This window comes from Chiloscyllium plagiosum, chromosome 7, assembly GCF_004010195.1.
Source record: "Chiloscyllium plagiosum isolate BGI_BamShark_2017 chromosome 7, ASM401019v2, whole genome shotgun sequence".
NCBI classification, from domain to species: domain Eukaryota; kingdom Metazoa; phylum Chordata; class Chondrichthyes; order Orectolobiformes; family Hemiscylliidae; genus Chiloscyllium; species Chiloscyllium plagiosum.
Window position 1 is genome coordinate 12,354,590 of NC_057716.1, and position 21,696 is coordinate 12,376,285.

Sequence of the window (21,696 nt, forward strand, 5' to 3'; positions counted from 1 at the left end):
GATGTCCAACCAACTGAGCTAACCTATAACCTTGACTATATTGGAATTGAATGTATGGTGGCCATAACAAGTGACAGGTGGAATGTGACATTTGTTGTGCAACTACACAAGGTGACTTTCTCCCCCAGTAACTGGAAAGTGAATGAACGAGGCAGGGATTTCTGCTTATGATGCTATTTGATGAGGATAAGTTCATCAATGAAATGTTTTGAGAGGTCAGAGGTCAATTTCAGAAGTGATAAATTAGGTGAAGCTCCAGCACTTATTCAGCAGTGTAAAAGGTCAGCCAAAACCTAATCCAATATGTACAGGTGCATTCTTTAATTTACACTAGTTCATTCTGTCTATTATCATTGTGAGTTACAAGTGTATCACAGAGCAAATCGATTCAGGACCTGTCCACTTTTACAAAACACTCATACAAAAAGCATTGGACTCTTATTTTAATGTTTTAATACTTCTGACTCATGGTAAATTGGGGGGGGGGCACTGTTTACTAAAGAGTGTAATCAGTTTTCCATTTGTTTAGCACCAATACATTTAGAGGCAAGTTCTTTTCTATTCATCCAGTCATGGACCATAGAGTACAACTTGACTTAATACATAGATCTCGGTCATAGCTGATACTGTCTATAAAGAAAGACTTGAGGTTATATGTGTGCTATTGTCTGGTTCATGACATCAGGTCATACCAACATATTTTACAGTGAACAAACTACATTGGAACTGTAATCACTGTTGTAATGTGGGAAGCACACCAGCCAATATACACATAGGTTCTATAACAAGATAACCAGATAATTAAGATTTTCTAGTACTATTGGTTTCAGCAATAGATATTGGCCATTATGTCAATACTGCTTTCCAAATCTACCCACTGATTCACTCGACAACGTGGCAAAAAGACATCGAACTTTGTGGCAGGTAAGCTTTCTGCTGGACCATATTGATGTAGTTATATGGGACGGTGCAGTGAGCAGTATTCTGCTTTTCCAGTTTTCTCTCTACTCATTCTCTATTTTAATCTCATCCTACCAAGTAGATAACTAAAGATATAGTTTTTTTGGGGGGTTTTACCCAATGGCTCAAAGATTATGTGACTTTGGGGCCATGGTGAGACTTATTTTTAGCAACTTGGAGTTAGAGAGAGAATATGAAGTATCTATGGTTGATCATTGGTCAGTAATTTCTGCTAGAAGTTTTTCTTTGAACTACATGTGTTTTTCTTTCTTTTGTCAAGGTTATAGTAGGTAATACATGGTGTTTGTGCATGTGGCAATGGTATTTATTTATTGTTCAGTAAAGCAGTGCTACAAGTACCAAATTTGCATTTCAGCTTTCATTCCATATTGTCTTGAGACAATATTGAGACACAGTGCAAATATTGAAGTAACAGCATCTGCATTCCCATAAGAAGGTTGGTCATAACATTGAATGTCATGTTTGCGTAACTTATTGTAGCTGAATACAGAGTTGCATTAACAAAGGTTTGTGTTAAACAGGAAATGGTGTGTTCTGGGTAATCTGTGTGGGGAGGAGGGACAGAATTTAAGAATGGAGAAAGCTTCTAGTGGGAACTCCTTGTTTGGGTACAACTGAAAAGTTCCTATAGATTCCGAGCTAAAATTGCTTCTGGGGACAGATTTTTTTTCTCTGATCCCCATCTCGAATGAGTGACCTTCATTTTTGATTGGAGGACAAAAAACTCTTTGACTTTTATGATCTGCACTGACCATAACTGAAAAATGAATATTTTGCGCAAAAGAACCCACTTATGACAGTTGTCAACTTATTTTGTCACCAGATTGACACAAGCCAAGTGCACACAAAGGCAATTTAAGCTTTCATACTTTTAAAATGTCAAGAATTGTAAAAACTAGTTTTACAACTTCTATAGCCTCAGCACAGAAATATTGCTTAACCTGCTTTTAATGGGGGTTCCAGCATGTTTCATGCCAGCTTTATTATTTTTTAATGTTGTCATTCATGTGTGGATCACAGCATTGCTATTTGATTAGGAAAAGAAAGCTATCTAAATGGGTTTTCCTTTCTACCCTGCAGATGACACCGTAAGCATGCCCAGCGTTGTTAGTGAACAGGAAGCATATTTGGCTAGCAGTAGTAGAGGGCGTCGTCGATTTTCAAGTCATGTCTCGAGCATATCTGCTCCTCAGCCAGACTCGGGCCTCAGAATTTTGCCCAGTAACAGGTAACGAGGCCAACAATTTCTATGACTTTGATTTAGATGTTATATAAATTACTGTTTCCATTTAAGCATGTTAAATGTGGAGAATAATAGTAGAGTCTGTGAGTGTATGAGGAGAAAGTGAGGACTGCAGATGCTGGAGATCAGAGCTGAAAATGTATTGCTGGAAAAGCGCAGCAGGTCAGGCAGCATCCTGTTCCTCCTGTTCCTTGGATGCTGCCTGACCTGCTGCGCTTTTCCAGCAATACATTTTCAGCTCTGTGAGTGTATGGTCCAGTTTGTTTAAACATAGGCTGAAAAGTTTCAGTTGCATCAATGATCTGACTGGTTCATACAGTGAGGAACATCTTCATTCAATTGCTTCATCGGTTTTCCTCCGAGTTGCTCAAAGCCAGTTTCACTGTTCTTCTTTTAAATGATGTGGAGGAGCTGGTGTTGGACTGGGGTGGACAAAGTTAAAAATCACACAACATCAGGCTGTAGTCCATCAGGTTTATTTAGAAGCACTATCTTTCAGAGCGCTGCTCCTTCAGGTGACTGTGCAGCAGGATCATAAGCTGCAGAATTTATAGCAAAAGATTAGTGTCATGCAGCTGAAGTGATACAGTTTCAGTTGCATGACACTATAATCTTTTGCTATAAATTCTGTGTCTCAGACTTCCATGAATGAATTTAGAATGTACCTCCATATCCAAAAAACCTGCGAGATGTTTAAAATTATCTTCTGTAAGTTCCAGATGTTGGGCCAAAGGTAATTTTTAAAGGAGATATTTAATAAGCAAAGGTATTAGGAGAAATGGGGCAAAGATAGAAGTATGGAATTAGGTTATAAGACAGCTATGATTTCATTGGATACTGGAGCAAAGTCAAGGCTAACTGGTGCACTGTTCCCGTGTTCCTTGTTGGAGAGTGATTGTCATCATTCTAAGGAAGGGTCATTGAATTCAAGACATTAGCTCTGTTTTCCTTCTACAGATGGTGGCAGACATGCCGTGTTTATTCAGCACACTCTGCTTTTGGTTGTAATTATTTCATGGTTTCTTTTACTAATAACAGATACTTTTATACTTGGATTTCTATTCACATTCTTAACTTATTCAACCATGATGTCACCAGCAATGTCAATATTTATAATCCATCCCTAATTGCCTTTTAAATGATTTGAGTAGCTTGCTGGACCATTTCAGACCTCAATTAAGTATCTACCATATTTCTATATTTTAGTAAGGATGGACGAGGACATTATGTGTTTGAATTTTTACAACCAATACTAGTTACGTGGTCATTGTTACAGATATTAGGTTTTTTTTGTTCCCAGATTAATTTATTCATTGAATTTAAATATCTCAGCTTATATTTTTGAATCTTTTGACTAGTAACATAACCATTAAGCTAATTTACCAAGTGGGCATGAGGTAATTCAGATGACTGCCTAGTTTTGTGGCCATGATTGTGATGCTTCCCATTGAATCCATTTTTCCACCAGGATCATTAATAAACACACTACAGTCAATCTAAAGAGATTCCAATGCTTTTATAAACCAGTGGGAATCCTCTAGTATAGAGTAAGTAAATTTTTCAATGAGATCTTCATTGAGTAACTGAAGCAGGGGACCTCTGAAAAGCAGCAAGGATGCATCATTCCAAACTTTGAGAACGAGTGAATACAAAAGCAGAGTAACATTTGCTTGCTGCAAAAATCACTTCTAAAGGTTAAAAATCACACAACACCAGGTTATAGTCCAACAGGTTTATTTGGAAGCACTAGATTTTTGAGCGCTGCTCCTTCATCAGGTGGTTGTGAAAGCTAGTGCTTCCAAATTAACCTATTGGACTATAACCTGGTGTTGTGTGATTTTTAACTTCATGCACCCCAGTCCAACACCGGCATCTCCAAATCATTCCTAAAGGTCACTTTCTGTTCATCAAGAGTTTGAACTATCGTGAACGTTGACAAGTATGGTGGTGCAAGTTTCTCATGGATGGCTGGATGTTGCTCATGGATGGCTGGATGTTGCTCATGGATGGCTGGATGTTGCTCATGGATGGTTTCTTTGATCAGCAACACTCCCTAGGACCTTACCATTAAGTGTATAAGTCCTGCTAAGATTTGCTTTCCCAAAATGCAGCACCTCGCATTTATCTAAATTAAACTCCATCTGTCACTTCTCAGCCCATTGGCCCATCTGATCAAGATCCCATTGTAATCTGAGGTAACCTTCTTCGCTGTCCACTTCTACCTTTGAGCCAGTTCTGTATCCAAATGGCTAGTTCTTCCTGTATTCTGTGAGATCTAACCTTGCTAACCAGTCTCCCATGGGGAACCTTGTCAAATGCCTTATTGAAGTTCATATAGATCATGTCCACTGCTCTGCCCTCATCAATCCTCTTCATTACTTCGTCAAAAAACTCAATCACGTTTGTGAGGCACGCTTTCCCATGCACAAAGCCATGTTGACTATCCCTAATCAGTCCTTGCCTTTCCAAATACATGTACATCCTGTCTCTCAGGATTCCCTCCAACAACTTGCCCAACACCGACATCAGGCTCACTGGTCTATAGTTCCCTGGCTTGTCCTTACCACCCTTTTTAAACAGTAGCACCACGTTAGCCAATCTCCAGTTTTCCGACACCTGTCCAAATGTCTTTTAAACATTTTAACTGTATTCACATCCACCACTTCCTCAGGACGTTCATTCCACATGTGAACCCTTCTCTGTGTAAAAAAAGTTGCCTCTCTTGTCCTTTTTAAATCTTTCTCCTCTTTCTGTAAAAATATACCTTCTCGAATTGAAATCCCCACCATAGGGAAAAGATGCCTGCCATTCATCTTATCTATACCCCTGATGATTTTAAAAACCTCTACAAGGTCACCCCTCAACCTCCCACACTCCAGGTGAAAAAGTCCCAGCCTATCCAGCCTCTCTCTATAACTCAAACCTTCTATTACTGGCAACATCCTGGTTAGGCAGATTTAGAAATTCTTAATCCATACAACAAAGTAAGCAAACATTTGGATTGTGGAATTTTCTATACCAACTCCCTTAGATTGTAAGAATACCTTGTCATTTTTAAAAAAATAATCATTAAATTCACTTTTATATAGATTTTATTGGAGCATCATGTGCTTTTACTTGTAAAGCAACTAAAGTAGCTTTGAAATTATGACTTTCTTTTTTAATTAATTTAGTCCTGTCTATTGCTCAAGGTAAGTAGTTATCTTTATTTATATTAATGAAGAATCCAAATGGCTGCAAATGTGAATGCAAAGTTTCCCACGTTATCCACAGTTCATTTAACATGGTAATTATGTGCAGAAGAAGGTCATTTAGTCCCTCCAACCTGCTCTCTCCATTTGATAAGATCACATCTGAACTGATTGCAGTTTTCGCTTTCCTATCTAATGCCAATGTCCTTTGGCTTTCTTGTCAAGCAAGAATCTATTTAACTTAGCTAGAAAAATAATCAATGATCCAGCACTGCGCTATGGAAGATAAATAATTTCACAGGCAAATGGCCCTTAGAGGAAAAAAACTCTTCATCCCCATCTGAAATGGGAACCTCCTCATCTTCATTCTACTCTGTCCCATTAAGAAAAACATCCTTTTAGTATCAATCCTCTTGAGTCAGAGATATACAGCACGGAAACCGATCCATTGGTCCAACTCATCCACGCTGACCAGATACCCTAAAGTAATCTAGTCCCATTTGCCAGCACATGGCCTATTACCCTCTAAATCCTTCCTGTTCATATACCCATCCTTTGCCTTTTAAATGCTGTAATTGTACCAGCCTCCACCACTTCCTCTGGAAGCTCATTCCATACACGCACCTCCCTTTGTGTGAAAATGTTGCCCCTTAGGTCCTTTTGAAATCTTTCCCCTCACACCCTAAACCTATACCCTCTATTGCTGACTCCCCCAACCCAGGGAAAAGATCTTGTCTATTCCTATCCATGCCCCTCATGATTTTATAAATCTCAATAAGATCACCCTCTCTGTCTCTGACGCTCCAGGGAAAACAGACCCAGCCTGTTCAGCCTCTCCCTATAGCTCAAATCCTCTAACCCTGGCAACATCCTTGTAAATCCTTTCTGAACCCTTTCAAGTTTCACAATACCCGTCTGATAGGAGGGACCAGAATTGCATGCAATATTCCAAAAGTAGCCGAACCAATATCCTGTACAGCTGCAACATGATTTACCCACTCCTTCTGGATCTTGTGTGTCCCACAGTCATGCTCTGTTTAATCAGCAGTGGGTATACCTATTAATGTGGCATCCTATCAAGAATTCACAAAGTCGAAGAAACAAAGCCAACTGTTCAGAATTGAAATGATGTTGACGATGACTTGGGACAAGTTGGGTATTGCATTAGGCCAAGAAATAACATTAGAAATAACACAATTGAGAACTTCAAAAACAAAAGCCAACATAGATTAGTTTGGAAATACTCATCTATCAACATTTGTATAGAGTTTGGGTGAAAATCTTTTTTGTCCTTTTGATTTATTATTAAGTGATTAATTTAATGCAGCTATAATAATAATGATCCTCCACTGCTCTATGGGGGAAAGTAATTTAATAGGCTAAGGACCATCTGAGAGGAAAAAATATTCTTTTCATCCTCATTGAAATGGGAGATCGTCAGTTTAATCATAAGAGAAATTTAATTATTGTACTCATTTTCTAATTGTTAAATCAAAGAGTGTGGTTAACAAATTCACAATCAAAATGATGACCAAAATGATGTCCAAATGCTTAGAGATTAATGAAAGTCAGTTGTTCCTGTGACAATGGTTGATAGTAGTATTAATGTTAGAATTGAATACATTTGATTTCCTGTCAGATGATGGGGTATTAGAAAGAACAGGGAATAAATGCTGGCCCAGTCAGTGGTATCCACATCCCATGTGTGAGGGGAAATATATACTGTCAGCAGGTTCAGTATTTAAGACTGTTTTTGCTTGAGCTGTTGTATTGTTTCTTGTAAAGATCTCAATTGCTAAGTGTACTCTACTTTGAAGACTAAAGCAACGAGGTTCTGAGAACAATATTGGTGACATTTTACCTTCTTTTGTAAAGTGCTAACTTCTATGCTATGTAGCTTTGTAACATATATTCTCTGGCCAGGTGACCACTGTCAATCTTTGCCAATATTTCTCTGTGGTTCAGTGCTAAAAGACTGGCCTGAGTTGTCTTACCTTCTGATTTTTCACGTTTACCTGCATTCAGTTGTTTGTAGGTGCAAACCTACATCATACAATTTTATTGCGTACATTTGCAAAAGTAGCATTCAAATATTTGACTTAATTTTGCAGCATTTATACTAAAGAATGTTCATTTTTTGTGTTAAATTTAAAGACATTCACAAGTAATTTCTCTCTTAAACCCCAATGGAAAATGAAGTTCTGTTATCTAGCAAAACAGGTTTCAGTCTTAATATTGATCCTATTTTCTATTAATTCGAAAACGATGTAGAATTTGTTTTGGTTTTCATGTATTTTAAGCGTTATACTTGATTTGAATTTCTGGTCCCTAAATCTGTTTAAGTCTATTGGGTTTTTTTGCAATGTATAGTAAGTGTATGCTGTTTAACAGCATGCCACCTTGTGAATTGCCCTGTTTGTAGACAAGGCATGCTTCATTTCCCTAAATACTCATCTCCCTGCCCTGCAGTGAACCTAATGTCCTCGATGAATCCCAGGGGCTGGCTGCTGAGATTAACCTTTCTAGGTACAGTGTAATGTTGCATTTATGTCAATCTACATGCTGGGAATCCTGATAACACTTTTGTCTGTCATTTAATAAGTCTTGCTATTGAGTTGTCATTTGATTTTTCCAAACAAAAACCATATTGCCATTCACATGTTTTTAATCTCACTTTTCTTTTCTCTCTGTGGAACCTGTGATTTAATTGAAAATCAGAAATGTCATGAAAGTGTTCCATCACACGGATGTTATCAACCCATGTTCTCATATAGTTCATTTGTGCACACATCCCCCAGCTTTTTAAATGATTGAGTCTATGATGGAAACTCAGTGGTAAAGGTGGAGGTGTGATGTGTAACACAACAGTATCAAATGGGAAGAGACAATAAAACGTCAGTCCTTTTAAAGACCAATTTCTGTTCATTCTGAATACATTTTCCATGTCTTATCAAGGCTACCTTTTGATAAAGAGAAATCTGAGATGCTCCAGGAATATCAAGGCAATTGACTGAAATTTCAAGATGCTAATATATTACTTGCTATTATACATTAATGTTCTTTAAATAAATGAGATCTTTTGATGTTTCAGGTTGTTTACATTTCTATTGTTTTTAACTTTTTCAAATATGAATGAATCAGATATTTGAAATCAAAATAATATAAAACTTCATATTTAGAATTTTCAAGAAGCCCTCGGGTTTGAGAGTACAAGAATCATTGTTTTTGTTTATACACTGTGATAAGAAAATGGTAAAGCTATAATAATGGAAAATAGGGGGGGTTAACGTTACTTTATCATTTCACTTAAATATAAGCCCCTATTTGCATGCATGCTTCTAAATGTACAATTGAATGTGGCTGTAGAAAATAAGAAGATAGTGAAAATAAACAAGAATCCAGGGTAGTGGGCTTTAAATTAACTTTCACTCCCGTTGACTCTCTTACAATCAGAAGTTAAGAGCAAAGTCAGTTATCTCTCTTAATTAATGAACATGTTTGATGTTCTACTGCTCAGTATATTGTCATTAATAATGTGCTAGCTAGCATTACGCAGGACAGACAATTATGTGCATACATGCAGTCCTCAACTCTGTTTGAACCCACATTGATATTTTGGGCTTCACAGAATAATCATTGTAGAAGCTCTTGATTCCTCGAATGCTCTTGTTGACTATACTAACAGCCTTTGCTTTTATCTCTTCTTTCCTTTGAAGTTACTTAATAGAAATGCAGCTGAGTGGAGGGGTGCCTCAAGGCACCAGTTTTAATTTGAATATGACTTTAATTACAAAGGCAACAAAGAATCTTCAGCTCCATCATGTGCACGTGTTAGAAGTTAAATCCCTAAATACGATATTGGGATGGGATCTTGACGTCATCCTGGCCTCTTCTCTGTAGGCAGAGTTGAAGGCAAGGGAAACATCCCCATGCAGCTGACTGGTATGAACTATTCAAACAGGATATTAATTTCCATTTTAACTTTTAACTCTGAATTTATCAGCCAAGGGCAGCACCTATTTCTTTAGCTGCCAGCAACTCGCAAGGCGAGTGCACAATGCAAAGAGCTTCCTCAGTGAAATTGATAAGCTGAGAAACTTTGGTCAGTGCAACTGAAGAGCTTCAGGCATGGCCAGGTGAGAGGCTGCTGGTCAAAGCACTTCTTCTGTCAAGGAGAGGTTACATTTCTTGATATGCAACTTCTTGGAAATAACTCACCTACAAAACTGCACTTAACTACGGTCAAAGCATACTTTTGCAGTTCTATCTAACAGCTGGCATGATAATCAAGAAGAACAACATCAGTTGCATGTTGCATATTTTAGATTCCTTTGCAAAAGTCCAACTGGACAATGCCAATAGTTATCAAGTTACTATGACTGGAAAGCTATCCATAACCACTCATGTCTCTGCGTTAATCTGACACTGTGTGCTTTCTTCTGCAGGAGTTATGAACATTATCTACAGGCTGGTAAGGCCAATTTCTTTGAAAGGTGGGCATTGGGTATGGAAATGAGATGGCAGTACGTTCAGGATGAATGTGAGTGTATGCCACTCACGTGAAGACGTAAGCAAGTGGAGCTGCAAGTATGTTTGCCTAAGCAATGCTATTCAGGAGGATGATGCAGAAGTGGGGAAGTCAGACGCTAAAATGTGGCACTTGAAGGTGTTACACTACTTATCCATCTTATGCTCCAAAGTTCTGGATCCACTTGGTCGGCCATTTCCAAGTTGCAAGGACTGCTGATTCCTCTGGCCATAGCCTGTTTGGGCAAGCTCTGCTCACTGCCATCCTTAGTAGTGGACAACAGAACTCCAGTTGGAGTGAGAAATTCAGGGACTGCATTTCCTGGACTCCTCACCATTCCTGCAGTTCCTGCCTTCACAAACACTCCAAGTGTTTGGCTACCATTCTGTTGCACTTCATGGTCCCTTTAAGTAGAGATCCTTCCTTCATCCCCGTAACCCTCCATGACTGGTCAATTAAACTAAAGGTAGGATGCGAATACTGTGGCTTAGATTTTGCAAACCTTTTCCTGCTATTGCAAGTCCTGCCATTGGACCGCAGATCAAGTGGGGAAACTTCTACCCAATATCTAAAAGCAAATAATGCATAACGTACCCAGAGTTATGAGTCTGATTGCTGTGGCCAGAGTTGCTTCTAATGCCAATTAACTGATGAACCTTGAAAAGAAATAGCATCATGCAGAAGGGATTTGTAATACGTTTGATGCTGCAAGACTGGTTAGGAGGCAATCTAGAAAAGTAACAAGAGAAAAGCAATAGTTTTGAAAGGTTTATAGGATCATAGAGCAAAAGAGGTCATTCAGCCTTTCAAGTGTGCACTGACCTTCCGAAGATCATTCCACCCAGACGTACAGTCTCCATCCTATCCCTGTAACCCTGTATTTCCCATGGCTAACCCACCTAGCCTACACATTCCTGGACACTGCAGGGCAATTTTGCAAGGCCAATCCACCTACCCAGCACATCTTTGGACTGCGGGAGGAAACCAGAGCACTGGAGGAAACCCACACAGATACAGGAGATCATGTAAACTGCACATAGACAGTCACCCAAGGCTGGAATCAAACCTGGGTCGCTGGCACTGTGAGGCAGCAGTGCTAATCACTAAGCCACCATGCTGTCCAGAGTTCTGGCTAAAGTACTGTTCTGATGTGAAGAAAGTACTGTGCGCTTTGTACAGCAAGTGGTGGGAATGCATGAGAGACTAGAAATTAGATTTGTTTGTGGATGAGTTGAGACATGTGACCTGGCTCACACTCATTCCAATCATGTTTCAGCAGTGTTGCCTTAGAGGCCCACGTGAGCAAGGTGGATTCTAGGATGGAGGTCATGTTTCTGCGTGTGGCAGGATGTCCTCTTGCACCAGATTAATAAGAGAGAGGGGCTTGTGCTCAGAGTCTCATTCGCAGGGTGTGACAGTAATACTGAAAAAGTGCAATGATGTTGGACCTGTGATCAAGGTGACTGAAAGTAGATTTGCATTATGTCTCATGCCCAGTACATCATCAACTTCTCAGTACAAACTCTCACCTAGCATGCACCTTATGAACAAATGCCTTTCCAAATCTGGCAGAATCACACCTATCTCTTGCAGCGCATACACATCCGCAGAGGACAATTCTCCACAATCAGACTGTCAGTAAGCTTTCAACACAGGAAACACAGGGCGGATGGATGATTTCCAAGATGCCATCTGCTGAACTCCAGGAGGAAATCATTGAGATTGTGGGACAGGAGGTGACGTAGCCCATGGTACCTAGTACCTGAAAGGCTGTTTGGGAGGAGGGTACAATCTGCCTTGTGCCTTTCGAACCTGCCAGTCACCCCCGCATCCCACTCCTAACATTGAGATTTGATATCAACTGAAAGCTTCAGATGGTATAACTAAGAAGCTCCCTGCCACCTCTTCCATTATTTGAAACTCTCGCGTCTGTTGTTTAAGATACCTAAGACTTGCCACCTGGAAGCCAGCAAAAGCTAGTCAGGAATGTATGTGGGAGGTCACGGGGCACCAGTGAGCCATAGTCAGGCTAAGGTCTAGGGCCTCCAGAGGGTGGCATTGCCTCCTTTGCAGGGGACTAAGACAAAGACCTCCTGGAGGTGGAGATCAATGATTATTGCTGGATTATTGCTGTCATCGATTGATGTAAAAACTCACCTCCTTCTCTCGTGTCCCTGAAGGAAGGATGTCTGCTATCCTTACCTGGCCTGACCGGCATCTCACTCCAGGCTCACAACAATGTATGGTTGATTTTTAACTGCCCTTTCCAATGCCCTAGAAAAAACAATCCATTCGAGGGCAGTTAAGGACAGGAAACAAATGCTGGCTTTGCCATTGAAGTCAGCACAAAGGAAGACTGCCTCCACACTTGGCCAGGTTCTCCTCTCCTTGGCTGTGTTCAGAAACTGAAAATAAAACCTCCAAGGACCCAGCTACGTTGTTCCCATTAACCATGCCCAATCAAACTTAACTGAAAAATGCCTCCTTTCACTTGTAATGTGAACAGGCTGAGATCCCATCTTGAAGTTATATGAGCTACATGGAAGGACACACAAGACCGTCCATGAGTGCATCACAATACCGGGGCAGCTGTGTGACCCCCAGCGAATCAAGTATCCAAGATCAATCAGCAGCAGCATACAGATGAGAAGCCAGCACCACAGCACACTCCCCTCAATTGGTGGCAGGCTGCCACATAAACAAATTTCTATCCCAGTCGTCTTTCAGAGGCAAAAAATATATGCTCAGAAGAAATCCTGAGGAGAAAACCAGGACTGAATACTGTAATTTTCAGTGTACATGGTAGTTGGGATTCTCCGCTGTGAATATTTTGGTGAGTACTAGAGCTCTGTCTGTGATTTTTTTGTCCCCTGGTAAGATTACATCTGTAGAATCAGCTACATATAAGATAGATTGAACTTGGATACATTTTGTATCATCATTTTTGGTAGAACAGTTTATTGAAAGTTGTGCAATGTGATGTATTATTGACATTTAACAGCCCTACATTCTTGACTATTACACAATATAAGAAATAAGTTGTTTACACCTCCACCATTGCCACTTTAAAAAAAAATCAACAGTAGTGTTTGTTTTTGTTTTAGATCTGTGCACTATTGCAACATTATCTTCCTTTTGACAGTGTTCCATGAGTTTTCACACGTTAAAGGAGATGTATTTGGGGTGAAATGCGATACAAATATTCTACCAGCAAAAGGGAATGCATTTTGCTTGTATGAATATTTATTCAAATTTCAGTTTCAGTAAAACTGACAAATCATTAATCTGAACCAAGTTAACGATGCTATGAATGTATCAAAGAAATAAGAGTTAATCCAGTTTGAGGTGGGTGCTTTAAAATAATACACAATAAATTGAAAGTAAGATGATTTATTTGCTTAAATTAAGTCAGTAATAGTAAGTTTCTGAAACATGAAACAAGCACTACTAAAATAACAATGAAAGAAGAAATTAAGAATTAGTTAACTATTTATAATCTGATTAACATTGAATATGCTTAACAGGGTAGCAAGCGTTCAAAGTGAACCTGGGCAGCAAAATCTGCTTATACAACAACCATTGGGCAGAAAGAGAGGTCTCCGGCAGGTGAGAAACTGAATTCTGATCTTTACAGCAATGCTGAGAAAAACAGAAACTAAACATAACGTATGGTTTGTTTTTAGGAGTGGAAGGGGAGATGTTAGTCATCACAAAAAGTTGCTATTAACATCCTGAAACTCTGGTTTGCTTCAATAAAAATCACTAACGGTGCCGTGAATAAGAACTGTATAGAATTACAATACAGTAATCACTCATGGCAACAGTAATATATTTCTGTGGAAGAACAACTCAAAACATATGACGCAGTAAAGTGGACAAAGCATCATTCATAGGACAGTGAGCAAAACACAAGAAATTAAGAAATAGAGGGCCGTATCGCATTCAGCCTGCTCCATTTTTGAATATGATCATGGCTAATCTTAAACTTCCACACTACTTTCCCATCTACTGCACAGATCTTGTGGTTTCCTGAGACCAAACTCTGTCCCTCTTGCCCAAAATCTATTAAACAATGCAGGATCTGAAACCTCTGGGATAGAGAGTTCCACATATTTGCAACCCTTTTGAGTGAACAAATTTCTTCCCAACCAAGTCCTAACTGAGTGGTCCCATATGTTGAGACTGTGTGGTCTTTATTCTAGATATCTCAGATAGGTGAAACAGCCTCTTTAGTATCTTAAATGTTTCAATGAGATCATCTCTTCTAAATTCCAGAGAACACTTTATCCCGGGGATCAATCTGGCAAGTCTTCACTATATTGCATCCAATGCAAGCAAATTCTTCCTTAAGTACTGAGACCAAAATCTCTCACAATTTTATGCATCAAGCCCTGTATGATTGTGGCAAGACTTCTTTTTTTTTGTACTCTGTTCCTATTGTAGCTAAAATGCCATTTTCTTTCTTAATTTGTTGCAACCCAGAGCACTCACTATGTAAAGCAAAATATAGGTGATACATTTTGCTAAGCTGTCTGCGAGTAAACTCTCTTGCCCTTGCCATAAGGGAGCTTGATGCAAGCATGCTTATCTTTGCTCAAATTAAATCTCATGTGATGCTGTCTGAGCAAAGTGCAAAAGTATTCCCAGGAGGGATTCATGTCTGAGACATGTGTTGAGAGTTATACTGCAAGTATCATGTTGAAATGCTGCCTTCAAGAGAGATGATGCGGATCTAGACAACGGTTATTTATGTAAAATTGGATTACAGTCCATCATTGGAACAGGTTAGAGAGAGCTTTACATTGCATTTGGACATATCTGATGGTAACTTGAGATTTAAAAAATAGAAAATATCCTCTATCTCAATATTGATTTCTTTCATTTTGCAACTTAATTCCAAACAACTCATGAAAGCGGTGAGATAAATTTGGGAAGTATTCATGTTTATTATGATATTTTGTTAGCCACGCCGTGCTCTGCTCTCTCGTCCAAAGTTACAAGCTGAAGTAAGAGGACGGCAGGGTGCCCGGTTGTCCACAACAAGACGCAGCATTCAGCCAAAACCCAAATCACTGGGTAAGATCCATAATTTTGTTTTATTCAGTTGTTACCTGAGAAGTGAATGGAGTTGGAAACCAGACTTATTCAGAGCATTCTAGCTGCTTCATATACCATGTGATGAAAGCAATATTTCAAAGTGTAAAAGCAGCAATTAAAAATGACAAACCAGTTAAATCCTAAAGGCACAGGATTTTCACAGCATAATACGTGCTATGCAATGGAAAGATGATTCTGCCATGCCCATTACGATGTCTACCTTATTTACCGGGTCTTCTGTGGGAATATGTGACATTCAGACTGAAGGCACAAATGTTAGATCGCATTTTAGCTACAATTCTTTGGAGAATCGTAGCTGGCGTTGCAGTGAAAATTGGCAGTGAAGACTTTGTAATATTTTCAGTGTATTACAAAAGATTGTGATATGATTTTGGTTTGAATGCCTTGTGGGCATCGAGCTTCACAATCTCTTAATGATAATCATGATCACAGTCAAAGGAATTGTTCTGTAAACTTTTCAGCCTGGCACATGTTATATTCTGCTGTCTTTCTCTGCATCGTCCTTACCCCATTTAATTTTCTTCAAATTTGCAGATAAGTTGGATATTGAACCAGGCCAATCTAAAAATTGCAACTGAATTCACTGAGGATCGCATTATTTTTATGATTCCAGTTGTGCATTTATTATTCTAAAGAAGGGTCACTGGACCCAAAATGCTGCCAGACTTGCTGAGTTTTTCCAGCAATTTCTGTTTGTTTCTGATTCCCACCACCTTCAGTTCTTCTTTTTGTTTGTTTAATGAATTTATTATGATGCCTGCACAGAGGTCAGTAGTCATAAGGTACACATTTCACTACAGCCTCAGGTCTTTCCTAGAGACAAAGAAACTGCAGATGCTGGACTCCAAGGTAGACAAGTAGGAGGCTGGAAGAACACAGCAAGTTCTCCACCTCCTGTTGCTATCTGGCTTGCTGTGTTCTTCCAGCCTCCTGCTTGTCTACCTCAGATCTTTTATTTATTCTCCTCTGTCATTATTTCTTCATTTATGTAATTTATTAATATAAGCTTGTACTTTTGAAGGTCTGTAATGCTGGACTTTTTTTATTTCTTTAATTTTTAAAAGTTTTTTCCTTAGAATTTGTACTCAAGAATCTATACCTAGTTAGTTATGTATCTAAGATGGTGCCGTAAGTGGCGACATGTAAACTTTTCACTGTACTCATGTGAGTACACTTTCCTGATGAAGGGCTTTTGCCCGAAATGTCAATTTTCCTGCTCCTTGGATGCTGCCTGACCTGCTGTGCTTTTCCAGCGCCACTCTGATCTAAACTCATGGGAGTACATGTGACAATAAAGCAAATTAAAATTCGTTATATTTATCCTCTTATTATTGTGATCTGGAAACAGGTTGCCAATGGTTATGTCTTTTCAGTGGATCAACTAAAGAAAAGTGATGTCCAAATAACTAATTCAGCCCTTCTAATGGGGAAGAGGTAATAAGGAAAGCTGTTCAAGGGAATGCAATAAATGTTCATCTGGACTGTTCAACAAAATCTTCTTGAAATGGCAGAATCAGAGAGTTTTGGGAGCAGAAACACTCCTCTCACTCATTGTTAAAGGGAGTTAAGCCACGTTTCCATCATGAAGAATTTAAAGGGACAAAAATGTGGAAATTAACACATTTTTTCCCACATGGAGTAGGCACAGTCACTGCAGTCCCCTGTCTGTGATACACGTTTCTATGATTCAAATAGAGACTGGAATAAAGTGCATAAGAAAACAACACAACAAAAAAGGAGAATAATGTAAGGGATAATAATTCATACTGTGGCATGAGAAACGACCAGACTGGTTTTTCAGTTATATTATAAAGTTATTTGTTGTATTGTTCAAATATACACTATAACCTGCATCCGTCGGCTTAATCATACTCTTTTAACATGTAAATAATAGAAATATTTTAAGTTGAGGTGATATATTTTTACTTGATCTTTTGATTCTGACAGAGCAAAAGAGGTCAGTAACCTTCACTGAAATGCAACAGGATACCCTGGCTCCTCAGCAACAAGCAACAATCGCCGAGGGGAAGGAAAACGCTGCAGAGCAGGCCGAGGGCAGCAAATCAGAATCAGCTGGGGCATCAGCGCCTGCCACTTCACCAGTTTCAGCAGCACCGCCTAGATCCCCTTTAATTCAGGATCCAAGCAATCGAGACCACAGCCGCAGCCAGGTAAATGTCCTTCACAGGCAACCAAGGTTAACTCCTGCAAGAGATGATTACAAATCTGCTTTCTAATCACATGCTGGTTGCTGCATTGCAAAATGTCATTGGATTCACTAGTACATTGAAAGAGCAGACTCAGTTTTAAATAGAATATTTCATGGCCCCAAGATGTCCCAAGGTATTTCTCATTGAATTCCTTTTGAAGGTGTTCACTATTATGTAGAGAAAACTAGCAGCCAAATTCACAAGGCAAGGTACCATGAATAAAACTAAGGGAGGTGATAGCATAGTAGTATTAATGCTGGGCTGTTAATCCAGAGACGCTGATAATGTTCAGGGGATGAGATTTGAATCCCACCATGGCAGATGGTGCAATTTAAATTAAATATAAATCTGGAATTAAGAGTATAATGATCATGAATCCATTGCCAATTGTCAGAAGAAAAACATCTGGCTCACTAATGTCCTTTTGGGAAGGAAACTGCCATCCTTACCTGGTCTGGGCTGACATATGACTCTAGACCCACATTAATGTGGTTGACTCATAACTGCCTTCTGGGATGGGGAATAAATGCTGGGCTAGCCATCAACGTCCCATTCAGTGAGTGAATGAAAAAGAAAACTGTTTAGAATTGAGCAGTTAACCTGTTCTCGTTTACTGAGTTCATGGATACCAGAACACCAGGAAAACTCAAATGTCCTTCAGATATGACTTGGGATCTTCTAGATCCATCTGAGGAAGCTGTTAGGGTCTTAATTTAAAGAAATGCATAAGGACCAGGAAGATGCATAGTGATGAGCCATCAGAGGAAGGCTACTTTTGTGTTATTTTTGCATCCTCCTCCAAAATCTGAGAAAACATTTAAAATTAATTATTCTAAAAAGTCAAAACAATTCTCCAAATAGAAAGGATTTTCGAAACTTTACGCTTTGTGTGTGCATACCATATTTTCTGTCTGGCAAAAATGGTAGTAAGAGTTCAAAGTGTGACTTTGGATCTTAATTTCCTTATTAAAAAGTCACTCGTGCCTAACTCAGGCACTTCAACCTGCCAGCCGTAGGCCATCTAAAGCTACATTAGCAGAAATGGAGTGAAAAGGAACTTCAGCACCATTGTCAGGGTGTGAAACTTTGAAATTTTCACCAGAATGCTAGAATACTGTACAATTTGCTTGTCATGATAAGGAGTCTCTTTTGAATATTCAATTAGTCTGCGTAATCTTGATTTTACTCAATAGGGTGGTTGTGGTTCCTGACAATGTTGTGAAGGTGTACTCACCTATGTTGACATTCAAGCGGGTTGGATTTCAGCAGAATATCTGCTCTGCTGACCAGGAGAAGACACTAATCGGGGTAAAATCACAGAAAAGGCAGGAGCTAAAACTGAAAAACTATATATTTGGAAAAAAAAGGCAGATGAAATGATTTGTAGTGCTGCGACAGTTTCTTTTTAAGTTTGTCCATAGGTGAGGACAAAATACTGCAACTCACTCGAGTTTACTCTTTTAAAAACCGTGGGAGTAACTTTTTTGACCTCATTCGGCTGAAGACTAGTGTGTTACCCAGGATAATGAAGAGAAAACCCAAGTTAAAGTAGAGCGAACTCCAGTAAGATATTGAGAAAAAAATGTTGAGAGAGCCCAGGAGTAAAGCATTAATATCTTTTGAGAACAGCTCCCAAAGTTACATGTTGAAATCGATAATGCTCAATAACACATGAAGCTGCTGAGCTGTTTGTGGAACACACCACGAGTGCATTTTACAAAATTGTGCCCTGCCAATTGCTGACTTTCTGTGCATTAAAATGAAAGGATGGAAATTTGTGGAGTGAGAATGAGTTATGATCACAGAGTCAGTTCCTAGCTGCCAGTTTTCCTGACAAGGTGATGTTGAGGAAGGCCCCTTCATTCCACAGTGGGAGGGTCAATATTACGGCGAGTGGATCTTTCAGGAATTTCCATACCTGGAGCACAATATGTCTCGGAGCTGGAAATTACTGCAGAGTACTGAAGGATTGGAAGACAGTTAAAATGTGACAGTCCTTCTTTGTTCTGTTCTAAAGAAATGCTTTTGCTTTACTCAGATGAAGTCAACATATTCAGACTCTGAAAACAAAGATTTAAAGATAGATACAATGCTGACAATACAAACAGAATCTGCACATCAGGCCCCTGTCTCTGCCAGTGATGACCTTACAGGGCTTGAAGCAAGCAGCTTACTTGAACATACGGACACTGTCCTGCATATCAGTGAAGAGAATGTTCCAGAAAACCCTCTTCGTTCTGATCAATTCAATTTGTTGCATATGGAAACTGGTAAGATTGACAAAAGTCTGGATGATTCCCATACCTGAGGCCATTCTTTTCTTGAACTAGCCCATCCATTGTCCTACATTATTACTGTGGTTCAAATGCTTTGATTCCTGTCTTCTTTAGTAAGTAATAACGTACCTTGTTTGCCTGTCGTTTGTGTTTACTTAATTAGTTTTGTGTGTTTATCAGCGCATTTATTTCCTAAATCTGCTAATGATCCAAGGATATTAATTTATTCTTGATGTTTCAAGATATCCAGTATTTTTATAAAGTAAACATTTTAGCTGAAATGTTAGTTGCCATTAAGTTTCACTCTCATGATCTGTTAAAAGTATATGCGCATTGAAAAAACCTTATGTTAAAAGAATTTGTTGATTCAGTAGCAACCAAATAATAATGTGCCATCGTATTGAGTAATCTAGTCATTGAAACACAAAAGCTGGTTAATCAATTATAAACCACAAATGTAATGTTGCAGTGATTTCACGTGTGTCTCGTGTTCGTTTCAGCATTATGCCATTTTAAAGTGGAAACTTTCATAACTACATATGCCTTTAAATGTATTACATGATAGTTTGATGTAAATGCAAATGAACTAGTTTGATATCAAAAGTCAGCTTATAATGACAAAATATTGAATGCATTTAACGTACAATTGAGCCTAAATTATCTGCCTTCCTTCTCAGAATTATTGCAGAGCAAAGCCTTGCAATGTGATGTTGTGTCAGTGTAATGTCAATGCTTAAAGATTGTACTTCAGATTTTTTTCAATACTACTTGCTTTCTTTCCATCTTACAGTATGCAGCATCAAAATGTGAAGGTTTTAAATTATCGGCAAGGAAAAGTTTGTGCTCTATTATGGCAGATAATACCAGTTCTGTTGTACTGTATTTTAATGTGACGGCCATCTTCAGATCACACAACTGAAGTAGACAACCTGAGCTGGTTGGAAAAAAAATATTTTTGATTCAATAAGGACCTGCCTCTGTGCAGTTTATTTCATTTTTTTTTGGGGGGGGGGGGGAGGTGGGAGAATAGTTAGTTTTTCCTTGTAATTTAGTTTTGAAGACAATACTTTTTTCCTCCCATTCTTTTTCCCTACCAGTGATATCTTGATAGGTCTCTCATTCCCTTTGGCCAGGAAAATGGACAGTCACCAAAGTCCAAACCAGTCATATTAAGTGATGCTTATATGTTAATCCACCAATTGATTGAGCCATCTTTTGTAAGTGAGTCCCAAAACAAAAGAGTAGGGGCTCAGTTTTGACTTCTGGCAGGAGTTATAAAACCAGGAGATGAGAAAAAGTACACACCCTCCAGCCCTCTTTATCATGAGGGCTACAATTCCTAAACTGTTTTGGTCTCCCCTGTATAGAGACATAATCTTTCACCCAAATCCACAAGGAAACCCGAAGGTGGCTGAATAAAGATTTGAATAGGAGGAGGATGCAGTCTTAGATCCAATGGAACAGATTTAAACATATGGGTATTCTTAGGCCATGCCAGGTTTGACCAGTCATCTTCATGTACAGCAGTCTTTAAAAAGAAAGCTAGAGGTGGCTGACGATGGCTCATTTTTTAAAAGTTTACCTTAATACTGATGGAGCTGGAGTACCTCCACATTAATGTTGTGGGCTGTTGCTGGACCACACAGCCCAATGCCCCTTAATTGCCTGATTTATTCCAGTGGCAGCCCCATAAATTTAGGGCAGTCCTACACATACAAAAAGATAGTATTCAGCAGGATGATCATTTCATACCCATTGTTGTACGTTATCAAATTTGAGCCACACTGTTTTGTGGCTGGTGAGCTATTTTAATATATGTATGTACTGACAAAATTACTGTTTCACTAGAAAGTGCTATGCTAAATAGATAAAGCCTTTACACCCATTCTGAATTAACTGTGGTGGCAAATCTGCATCATAATCTGTGACTTGGGATAAATCAGTGTTCCGTTTATTTTTCAAGTGTAACACAGGAATAGCATATACCAGAATCAAGCCCTGATTTGATGGATTGGTGACCAATTCATGGCAATGTAAACTCTTCTTTTGAAAAATAAAATGTAATGGTTTTGTTGGTGGTCATTTTGGAACTCATCTGTAAGACTCATTTAAAAAAAAACTGTGTGAAGCATTCCATGAAAACTTCAGC

At 38.9% G+C, this 21,696-nt stretch overlaps 1 protein-coding gene across 1 annotated transcript in view; it reads left to right on the plus strand.

Annotated features, from left to right (window-relative positions):
* The window catches only part of LOC122551900 (protein unc-80 homolog), a 284,010-nt gene extending 262,704 nt beyond the window's left edge, over positions 1–21,306 (plus strand). The window contains exons 60-65 of the mRNA XM_043694468.1: positions 2,062–2,209; positions 7,885–7,941; positions 13,468–13,549; positions 14,908–15,019; positions 17,009–17,232; positions 19,310–21,306. Coding sequence (XP_043550403.1) covers positions 2,062–2,209; positions 7,885–7,941; positions 13,468–13,549; positions 14,908–15,019; positions 17,009–17,232; positions 19,310–19,579 — 893 coding nt within the window. The 3' untranslated portion in view covers positions 19,580–21,306. The remainder of the gene's footprint in view (positions 1–2,061; positions 2,210–7,884; positions 7,942–13,467; positions 13,550–14,907; positions 15,020–17,008; positions 17,233–19,309) is intronic.
* The last annotated feature ends 390 nt before the right edge of the window (positions 21,307–21,696 follow it).